General features: G+C 36.8%; 1 protein-coding gene across 3 annotated transcripts in view; it reads left to right on the top strand.

Annotated features, from left to right (window-relative positions):
• Positions 1 to 763: 763 nt before the first annotated feature.
• The window catches only part of UPP2 (uridine phosphorylase 2), a 44,989-nt gene continuing 34,110 nt past the window's right edge, over positions 764 to 11,642 (top strand). The window contains exons 1-2 of one of the 3 annotated variants that reach the window (XM_031960645.1): positions 764 to 1,201; positions 8,848 to 8,965. In XM_031960645.1, the coding sequence (XP_031816505.1) occupies positions 1,140 to 1,201; positions 8,848 to 8,965 (180 nt within the window). In that variant the 5' untranslated portion in view covers positions 764 to 1,139. The remainder of the gene's footprint in view (positions 1,202 to 8,847; positions 8,966 to 11,642) is intronic. The other 2 variants (XM_012544725.3, XM_023499221.2) reach the window with 2 other exon arrangements.

Raw genomic sequence — 11,642 nt, 5'->3', positions numbered from 1 at the left:
GAATATTTTACATTTTGACTTATATGGATACACACATATTGTATCCACATATATGTGTACATTTATGTGTGTTTATGTGTGTATGTGTGTGTGGGGTGTTTATATAACCCTTTACAAGGACACTGTGTTTTCTAAAAATATCAGATTGATATTTCAACAATTCTTCCTGGATATACCTCCAAACAGTCAATTCATTATGACACAGACTCAGCATGACAGTCTAGATCAGTAGTTCTCAAACTTTTGTTTTCAGTTTCTTTATCCTATTAAAAATCATTGAGTATTTCTCCAAAGCATTTTTGTTTATCTGGATTATATTTGTAGGTATTTACCATATTGGAAATAAAAACTATTTTTGAATTTGTAGACCCTCTAAAAGGATTTCAGAGATCCCCAGGATACTCTAGACCATATTTTGAGAACCACTGTAGATATTGAGGCCTTAAAAAATTAATACTGTTTAAATAGTGGTCATCTGCATGAGAAGCTCTACTAGCAAAGTCCAAGGGATGTTATGCTTAAATATTAACTTTAGATGTTATCCTGACTTGTGATTAGAAAGAATGAAAATAGAAGTTGAGTTGTGGGGGTGGGGAAGTGGTTTGGAGAAGGGGGTGATTGTTTGGGGACTGAAAGTTCTCACGTGTACAGGATACTTTTGCAGGAAAACCCAGTGGGGTTGTTATGGAAACCAACTGAGGACCTGCATCCATTACTGGTTCTCTAAGCAAATAAGTCCATGTGCCCCATGAAACTCATTCTGGGATGAATGCCAGATGTGGGAATGTGGACAAACAGTGAACAGGCTTCCAACCTGACAGTTGGGGGATAGGATGACACACCTTCTGAGGGAGCCAATCTGCTGGGTGAAATGTTTCGGTGATGTCCGAACTGTAGTATATAATAAAAGGTCATAAGAGAAGGGGGAATATTTGAATTTATTGGGTTGGTGAAAAGGCCCAAAGAAAAGTTCTATTGCTGATCTTTGAAGAAAAACATCAGGCAAGAGGCATCATTCTAATCACAGCAAAGGCACCTGAAAAATTCTGTTTAGATCCACAAATTAAGAGCGGACATTGCTATTTTTTTTCCTTGTTTTGATTTCAAACTCAAGACTGATTATCTCATAGTTGAAAAACATGACATCTATTTTAGCTGACTCCAGTGAATCTATGAGGACTGACAGGAATACTTATGTTGGGTGAGTAATTTTGACATTTTTGGATTTGTTCTGATTAGATGAGCACTCTTTAGGTGTTATATTAAATTAAATTCTGATTATTGGCCTGTGCTACTATTTAAACTCCTTAACTTTAAAGCTTAGGCAGTGGAAATAACATTTATAACATGAAAGGAAAAAAGAAATGCAACTGTCTTACCAATAACATTTTTATTTAAATCAGATTTCTGCACACTGATTTATCTAAGAAATTGGGGCAATATAAATCACGGAAACATTGTTAGGCTTTAACCAACTCCCCTAAGTGAAGAAATTCAAAGTCAAGCCTGAAGTACACTCCAGAGAGTTCATTCTTCAACTCAGGAGACAATTGGCTGAACCTGGGACATAATTAAAGGTGCCTCCCAGTGCCCCAGGGAGGTCTGACTGTTTCCAGCAGCCTATTATGGAACAACCTCACCAGCTTTGTGATTGACTTTGCATAAAATTTGCTTCAAAAATTTCATGTCACACAACTGTAGGGTAAGCATAAATCTATGGAAACTGTCGGCATATTTAGCTTAGGTGTTATCCCCAAGTTCACAGAATGCTGTGGATCATTAATCTTCATCAAGCTTTAGGCATTTGTAAAAGTACTCGTTGATTCACTGTGGTGTGTATGAAATTTCCTTCATCTTACTTCAGTCATTCCAGTATTTCAACAAAAAGAATCACTTGCCCATTCTTAGCAGAGGTGGACCCCCGAGGTGTTCATTCCTGCAGGAGAGAGGGAAAAAGAGAGACAGAGACACAGAGAGAGACAGAGACAGAAAGAGAGACAGAGACAGAGAGACAGAAAGAGAGACAGAGACAGAGAGACAGACAGAGAGAGAGAGAGAGAGACAGAGACTGAAAGAGAGACAAAGAAACAGAGAAATGGAAAGACAGAGACAATGACAGAGCCAAAGAGATACAGAGAGACAGACAGAGACAGTGATAGAGAGACAGAGAGAGAGACAGGGAGTCACAGAGAGAGAGGGAGAGAAAAAAGAGAGGGAGAGAGGAGGGAAAGAGAGGGAGGAAGGGAGAGAGGGATAGAGAGGATGGAAAAAGAGGGAAGGAAGAAGGAAGGGAGAGGAAGGGAGGGAGGAAGAAAGTAGGGAGGGAGATCGAAGGGAGGAGAGAGGGAAGAAGGGAGGAAGGGATTGAGGAAGAGAGAAAGGAAGGGAGGGAGGGAGGGAAGGAGGGGAAGGAGAGAAGGAAGGAGGGAGAGAATGAAAAAATGATGAAGACAAAGAGGCCACGAAAAGGAAAGACTTATCCATTGGCTACTTCCCTGTTGGGTCTTTTCTTTGGCTGTATTTTCTAAAGTCTGGCCATGCTGTGTAGTTTATGAAACTTTAGGGAGAGGTTTGCATTTATTCTTTTCTGTATGGTGGGCTGTATGAGAGAAGCAGGAAAGGGAAAATCCAAAATGTACAAAAGTGTCCATAAAAACAAAGAAATCTAACAAAGTAAGCACTAGTCATTTTTTATATTTATTTGTTTGCTTACTTTAAAATTGTATCGCTGTATTTTGTGATAATGAACTAGTAATCTTTTAAAATTCCCTGCTCCTCTGCTCAAGTCTTCCCTTACTTTCCCCCCATCTTTCTCTTTTAACAAAGAAAAGTAGTTAAAACCAGTCAACCTCAATCATGTCATGTATACAATATTCCATATCCATAGGACTCCACCCCCCCATCTCACCAAAGAAATAAAGGTGTTACATTTCTCTTCAAGGGGCAAGATTAGTCATATCACACTTAGCTTCATCTTACTGCTTTTTCAGTTAAATTATTGTGGTCATTGTGTATCTTGTTCTGTTTACTCTGCATGGATTCATTTACATTTTTTTATGTAAAATCAAAAAAAAATTTTTTTTTGCTTCTCCAAACCTTCCTTTATATTTTTTTTTCCATCCTTCTCTTATAACAAAGAAAAGTAGTTAGGTAAAACCAACCAATATAACTGATTATAAATGCAACATTCCACAGCCATAGTTCCTCACTTCTCTAATGAAAGAGGATTCACATTTCTCAATTTCTTCTCCAGGGCCAATATTCATCATAATTATATCACACTTAACTTCATCTCATTGCTTTTTCAGTTAAATTGTTGTACTTATTATATACATAATTTTCTGATTCTGTTTACTTCACTTTGCATGAATTCTTTTAAGTCTTTCTTTGTTTCTCCGTATTCTTCCTATTCATTATTTTTTTCTTTAACTGTATTTTATTTTTTCAAATACATGCAAAGATAGTTTTCAATATTCACCTTTATAATAACTGTGTGGCCCTGGAAAAGTCACTTCATTACATCTGGTTGCCTCAGTTTCTTCATCTCTAAAAGGGGGATATTAATAACATCTACCTCCCAAGGTTTGTTAGCACAATGTCTAGTGTATTGTGAGTGCCATATAAATGTTAGGTATTATAAGGATGATGATGATGATATAGTATCACTCATACTCCCTGTATGGTTGTGTTATGTAGTCAATTATCTGATTCTTAGCTCAAGTCCTCATCCTTATTTAAAAACAAAGAAGGGAATCCATAGCAAAACATTCTCTGAACCCACACAAAAGAAGTTACTTACAGGAAGATTATATACTAATTCTTCTTTTTAAATCCCTTTGGTTCCTCAATATGGCAGGAAAGGGATGCAGTCACTTCAGAAGGCCACAGTGGTAAATATTTCTAGTACACAGTCATCTGCCTCTGGGCATTTCTTTCTGGGAAGTCTCCTGCAGTATACTGGAGAGTAGCCAAATGCTTTCACCTTGGCTCTAGAGGTTGTGATCCATCTGTGACTCTGCTGTTGAGGGATATCCTAGCTTCAGAGTTCCATATGGTCTCTCCACCCTAATTTCAGCTCCATAAAATTATTCCATAGCTCCATTTACTCCCATGTTCACTTGATTCTTATTCTATACTCATGTCATCCTCTTTTTAAACATCCTGCCTTGTGGCACAATCCCCACCAATTAGAGTCCTTGCTTGTCCAAAGACCTCAAGGAAATGTAGTCCTGAAAACCTCTTCTGTTGAAAAATATCTCTTGCTGAAGTCTTAGTGACATGCCCATTAAAGAGAGGAGAGAAAACACATTTATTAGGCAGCAACTATGTGCCTGGCACTGTGCTAAGTGCTTTACAAATATTATCTTATTTGATCATCCCTATAACCCTTTGCAAGAAGTACTAACAGAAATGCAAAAAATCTGTTATTATAATTTAAATAGCTTATTAAAGATATACATACAAATATGTGTGTATGTGCATGTGTGAGTGTGTGTGTGTGTGTATTTGTATAATACAGTTTGCTGTAAGGCCCATAGCCTAAGTCTTTTCAATTGACATAGTATAATAATACAGAGCTGACATTCGTATCACACTTTGAGATTTTCCAGGTTTTTATATATTTTATCTAAGAATTTTATAAGGTCATTAATGCTGTGTTGTTTATTCCCATTTGATGTGAGAAAACTGAGACCTTAAAAATTTAAGTGCCTTATCCAGCGTTATATAAATAATAATTGGCAAAAACCAAGATTTTGATCCCAGTCCTCTGAATCTAAACAAGACCCTATTTCACGAAACCATAGTAATTCTTAGATTCTATTTAAAGTCTACAGAAAAATTTCAGCTCAAGAAAGCAGTCATTGGGAATGAGAGAAATTAGTATAACAGGAGCAGATGGAAGAAATGTATACATTTATATGATTTTGGGAAAAAAAGTACTGTGAAGAAATTACTTTTTGCCCCTTAGGAAAGGCGAATAGCCCCCCTGAGGAGATGATGCCTGAATATCTGAAGGCTCTGTTCTGATACACTAGTACAATCTGTAAAATGATGTTTTTCTCTACTTAGGGATGGCTAATTAACCAAGTGCTAGTCTATTATACTACCTGGCTAGATTTTATTCTACTTCATTCCCTGAAGGAAAAGCCAGAACCAAAAGATAGATTGAAAAGAGGTATTTCTGAAAGTCTGAAAGGAGGACTCTTGGGAAAGGTGTCCTCAGATGGGTTCAAATATAGAAAAAAGAAGAATGATTTTCTGAAACTATGTTAGCCAGACCAAATTTTGATTTGACATTAAAGTTGGGATCAGAAATCTGTAACCTGGAAATCTGCTTCTTTCTAGGATTTTGTGTGTTATTGGTTTTCTGTTAGTTTGATATCTTAGTGAAAATTCCTTTTGAAAAATCATAATCCTGCATTCATTGACTGAAGAAAGGGGAACTTTCTTATACTTCAGTAAGGATAAAAAGGGAGGAGCCCTAATGACTAGCCAAGACAAAGATGATTCACTAAAAGAATCCCAGATAGATGAGGAGGTTAGCCAGATAAGGAATGGGAATCCAGGGTAGAATCACCTACAGCTATGAACCTTGGTCCTCTCCTTTCTGATATAAGACTTTACAGAGATCACAGTAGATTCCACAGTTTTTTATTTAGCAAGTAATGGGGTACTTGCCTTTTTTGCTCTTCTTTTTCCATTTGAATAACTGTGGAAATAAAGAAAATGCATGGTGATGGGGGAGGCTCTTTACTTAAAGGAAGAGAAGTTAAAGAAGAAGGACTTGTGGGGAAAGGCTAAACAGTGGTAATCAGTAGAGAAAAGGATTTAGGAGGGAGTTTTATTTTTTTTCCCTCAGTTTTGAAATAGAAGATGACATCAAAAGATTGAGTGGCTCTTTTAAAATTCACTGGCTTGATCTGAGAAATACAGCATTAGGTGGCTATAATGCAGATCAAGAAGAAATGGTGGAAAAGAAAGAAATAAAACACTCTCACTTCTTTGCCTGCTCTTTTCCCTCTGCCTTCTACACCCACTTAGGGACTAGGAACAGTAGCTAGGATGGAACTTGTGAGAAAGGGCCTGCACTAGGAAGTTAGTTAAAATATTTTCAGCTATAAGAAATTCTGGGGAAATATATGCATATTAGAGGTTAATGGTTTTGCTTGAGGACTGTAAGCCAAAGTAATGAAAGAAACACACAAAATGTATTGGAGCACTTTGGATCAACCCATGGATAGCTGTTGACTTTCCTCCTTTGTCATTCAAGAAAATTCTCCACAGGAACCAAGGGCAGATCCTAAATATTAGGAGATTTGCCTCTGGAGGATATTTGATTTGAACTTCAGTTATAAATAGGACAGGGAGCAGATTTCCCTTGTTGTATGTTAGGAAAAGTATATGAAGTCAATTTGATTATTCAGAAGCTGATTTTTTAATAATTCTTCTGTAATGATTCAAAATGAATGCTAATAAAGGAGAATCATAGATCTGGAGCAGGAAGGGACCTTATTCTTGCATTTTACAGGGGCATCAAAGTAGCACCAGAGTTGGAATAGTATCTAGACTCAAGAAGATTTGACTTCAAATTTGACATCAGACATTTATTAGCTGTATAGCCCTAGGCAAGTCACTTAACTCCTATCTATCTGTTTCCTCAAATGTAAAATGAAGATAATGATTGCACCTACCTCCTATGTTTTGTTGGTAGTATCACAAGATAATATTTATAAAGACTCACAATGTCCAAAATATAATTGAAGCTTAATCAGTGTTTATTCCTTTCCCTATAAATGAGATCATCTCCCTCTACCAGGAGATACTAAGTATTTTTTTCTTAGCTTTCCTGTTTGAGAGCTGTATGCCAAAGTAATGAGAAAAACCCCACAATATATATTAGAGCCCTTGGGTCAACTCATGGATAGCTGTTGACCTTCCTCCTTTGTCATCCAAGAAAATTTTCTACAGAAGTCAAAAGGTGGATCCTAAATATTAGGAGATTTGCCTCTGGTGGATAATATTTGATTTGAACTTCAGTTTTAAATAGGACAGTGAACAGATTTCCCTAGTTGCATATTGAGAAAAGTATATGATTTGATTATTCAAAAGCTGACTCTTCTAAATGTGCATTATCTACTCTTCTTTCTTTCTTTTTTTTTTTTTTGACATCTCTTTATCTTGTGATTTCATTTTTGGATTTCCCTCTAGGAACTCTTCCCCCAGAGAATAAGCAGGGGAAATCTGGGAAAGTATAGCAATCAGTTTTGCTTCCTGCAGGCTGCTATGAAATTATTGACTCAGGTGAGGTTTGTGTTTATTTAGGTGTGAATAGTTGGTAAAAATCAGGTAGCATCTGTGACGAGTCAGAACTGAAACTGTGATTTACAGAAAGGATGGGGAAAGCTTAATGCAAGAGGTAGAAATAACACTATGTGCAATAAGTCATTAAAAGGCAAGGTGAAATAGAAAGAAAGTTATGGTTTGGATTACAGCTAAGATGAAAGCAGATAGGGAAGGTAGAAAGACTTGAAGGCTGTGTTCTGAAGTCAACATTTGATCTGGAAAAAGATATTGAAGTACTAGGGGAAGGTGAGTTTTATAGTGAAATCAAGTATTAACTATTATCTTTACAATTGGAGATATTAGGATAGTATCCCTTATTTCTTGACTCATATTATTTTGTATTTAGTCATTTAGTCATTCAGTATATAATCTCCTCTACTTCTGTTTATCTCTCTCCCTTATCTTTCTCTGTATACTTCCCTTTCTCTTTTCTGCATCTTTGTCTCTGTCTTGTAGCTCTCTCTATTTCTCCATGTGCCTTTCTCTATCTCCCTGCCTCTGTCTCTCCATCTCTCTGTCTCTGTTTCTCTATGTTTCCCTGTCTCTTTCTTCACCCCTCTCTTTCTCTCTCTTCTCTCTGACTCTTACACACACACACACACACACACGCACACACATGCACACACACATCTATCTAGAGCTTCTGATCTCTATTAGAAAGATGCTCCTAGGACAAAAGATTTGCTGCTTTTCGTTTTTCTGCTTCTTATCTGGCCCTCGGTATTTTTTTTAATTTCCATTCTTTATTCCTTCTGTTTTTTTTTTCCTTTTATAGTTCCAATTGTTTATGACAAATAGACTTTCTGGCTTTGTTTTTTCTCTATGTATCCTGTTACTAATTACTCAATAAACATTCATTAAGCATCTACAGTGTCAGGCATTGTGCTGAACACTGAGGATTCAAAAACAAAAACAAAAATAGGACTTGACTTCAAGGAGCTTAGAGCCAGTCAGAAGAGACAAGAATATATGTAAGTATATTCACACTATAAACAAGAAGATTGTGTAGGGAGACACCACTAGTTTGGGGAGACTCAGCAAAGGCCTCATGAAGAATCTTTTCTTGTCCTTCCAAATCAGTTTTCCTTTTTACTTCTAAGATTATCCTTATTCATCTGTTTCAACTTAGTTATGATCCTTTACTGCTATAATACTTTGGGGCCTACAGCTAGTCAAAGAATAAAGAATAGTTCCTTCAATCATGACAGCCACTGACAAAATGATTGAAAAGGCAACCCCCCCCTTTTTTTTGAGAAGATTCCACATCAGCTGCAACTTTTAAGATTTTTTGTGTTGGGGGTGGGTCAAACCTTGGGAATCCCAACAAATAATCTGATCCCAACTCAATGCTTGTGAGAGATGAGAGATGAGAACATGCATATAAAACATATTGGGAAACCAACATGATCATATTTCATGATATATTTCAATATATTCTTTCTCTTTTGTTTGGGAATTATCCCCTGACTTTTTCCTGTATTAATCCTCCTTTTCCTCCCCTAGAAATAAGTTTGTCCATGTTAAAAACCCTCACCTGGATTCTATGGATGAAGACATTCTTTACCATTTGGATTTAGGAACAAAGACACATAACTTTCCAGCCATGTTTGGCGACGTAAAGGTAAATAATACATCTAGAACACTGAGAAATACTGACTTGCTGCTTCACATTTTAACTTATGTTACCTGAGTGTCACATTGAGTACTAAAAGAATAGGTCAGAATCCTTATAAGAGCCGAAGCCAATTTCATTTTCTGAAGCTATTCCAAATTTATCCAGTAATAAAACAATCCTTTTCCATCTCCAATGAGACATGAAAAGTCCCAAGGTAATTTAAATACAAGTATATATGTACTGGTTATTCTTACCCAGGAACATAGGAAATAGAACTAAACCTCAATAGTGCTCAGAGTCTGAGAATTGACAAAAGCATTGAGGGTCTAGTAGATCATTATTTCAGGTCTAAAATTATAAGTGTATCTGAATTCCCATAATGCTCAAATCATTAAACCCTATGTTATCTAACTAGCAGAGAAAAACAAAACTTAATTTTATTTTTAAAAAAATACAATGACTCAGATAACATTATTCAGATTTGTTGCTTTTCCAAGAAATTTGCCATCCAGCAATGCAAACACCTATCTTTATTATGTTATAAGCAATTGTCTTGAGACCTGGGCCTTTGCTGGAGAGAAGCAGACATAGTCTGGGGACAAGATCACTGAAACTACACAGTGATTCAGGGATATAACAAGAGGAAAGTAGGGGAAAATCACAACATAACTTTTGCTGAAACACAAACTGTTGTGCTTATTCAAAATCAGCCCTGAGCTCTCCCATCTTCCTTCCATTATCACCAAGGCAACATGGCAAAGATAGGCTGGCTCACTGACTACTGTGTCCTTTCCTCCTCCCCTCTTTCAAACATGCCCTTCAAGCTGTATATTGATTGCCCTTTTATGATATCTGTTTGGTAGACTATTTTCTATAAAATGTAATTCATTTCTCACCTGTTGTCCTTGATGCTTAAGCTAAGTTCTGTTGATCTGGGCTGTTCTTTATGATGCTTCTCACTAGATTTCCCTTGAATGAAGATATCTCTGGCGCATGAAACTGTGATTTTCTCTAGCCATTGCATCCTTCTAAGGATGACCCTGGCGGGGAAGAATTATAAGCAGGAACATAAATTAAACAATCAATTAAATGAATGGATAATGCAATATAGTTGTGTAGTGCTTATTTTCAAAGTCTCTTCACTTCATGAATATCTTCATTGTTCCTCAAAATATCCTTATGAGATGGTCAGATATAAACTTGAACAGAGTTGGGAACTGAGGTTCACAGAGGCTACCCAACACTTATTCAAGAAGACAAGGCTAATGAAGGACAGAACCAGAAACAGAATGTCCACCTTTTATCACAACCTAGCACCCTAACTCTCATCTTGTTAAACTATGTGGCCTAGAACACAGATGTCATTACTGGATGTTGAGGGTCCAAACTTTGGATGTTGTCTAGGTTTCATAGCTAAAAATAGCTCAGGCTCTTTTTCAGGGGCATGGCAAAATGGGAAGATTATTACATTTGGACTCAGAGAATCTAGACCTGAATCTTGCTTATGTGATCTCAGGCAACACAGTTCCCCTTCATGGAGCTCATTTTCTTTGTCTATAAAACAAGGGAAAGATAATTTCTAAGTCTGGTTCCTTGTTTTAGAACACATGGTTCTTTCCTTGAGAAAGATCTTTTCTGTGTACCATTTGTTTCATCTGTAATAATTCTGCTATAGTGCTCTTGAAAGTTTGCAAAGAATTTTTTTTTCACAATCACCCTATGGAGTAGGTACTACAAAGATTATTATTACACCAATTTTGAAAAGGAAACATCCTCTGAAAGGTTACTTGCCTCATTTGTGGTTTTATGGATAGTAAGGACCTGAGAGAGAATTAAAACTCAGGGTTTCCTGATTATAAGGAATAAGGAAATCAACAATCTTTCTGCTATATCATGCTGTCACACATTATAGGGCCTGGGCTAAACCCTAAGTGCCACATCATCAGCATCTAAGAGTTTGATCTCAGCATTCCCTCTATTCACCCTAATACAGGAAGGAGGCTTTAGGAGACCACTCGGAGGCAAATAGAGGACTGGGCCTGGAATAAAAAACACTCAAGCTTAATCCACCCTTAAACACTTACCAGCTATGTGACCTCAACAAGTGACTTAACCTCCCTGAGCCTTGGTCTCTTTATCACCATCTACCCCCATCCCTCCAGGACTGTTGCGAGGGAAAAAGTGTGATAACATCTGTAAAGCATTCTGTAAACCTTATAATGCTATATAAGCTATTATTATTATTATTACTGCTACATAATGCCACATGAGTAGCTATATATGTAGTAAATGCTACATAAGTGGCTACTGTTATTATTGTTATTGCTATTGACCTTACTGCTTCCATTCACCAAAGCTGAATTCTCACCTGTGTGCTCCATTATATAGAGTTCCCAGTGACTAAGGCATTTTTTTACTTGTGTCAATTCCATGTAATCAAAGAACCTTCTATTATAATTCATATAATATAGTATATACATATAGTTTATAATATAAAAAGGTGAACTGGAGTAATGGAATCAGGAAGACCTGGATTCAAGTCTCACCTCTGGCATCTACTGAATGTCTGTGGGTGAGTTACTTAAACTTTCAATGCCACAGGGAAACTCAGAATCTAAGCTGGAGAATGGCATTGATCTGCACTGGTAGAGGGCTTTTCCTTACCAATAGTTCCCAAATCTGT

The sequence above is a fragment of the Sarcophilus harrisii genome, chromosome 3, assembly GCF_902635505.1.
Source record: "Sarcophilus harrisii chromosome 3, mSarHar1.11, whole genome shotgun sequence".
NCBI classification, from domain to species: Eukaryota; Metazoa; Chordata; class Mammalia; order Dasyuromorphia; family Dasyuridae; genus Sarcophilus; species Sarcophilus harrisii.
This window is presented reverse-complemented; position numbering and strand designations above follow the sequence as displayed.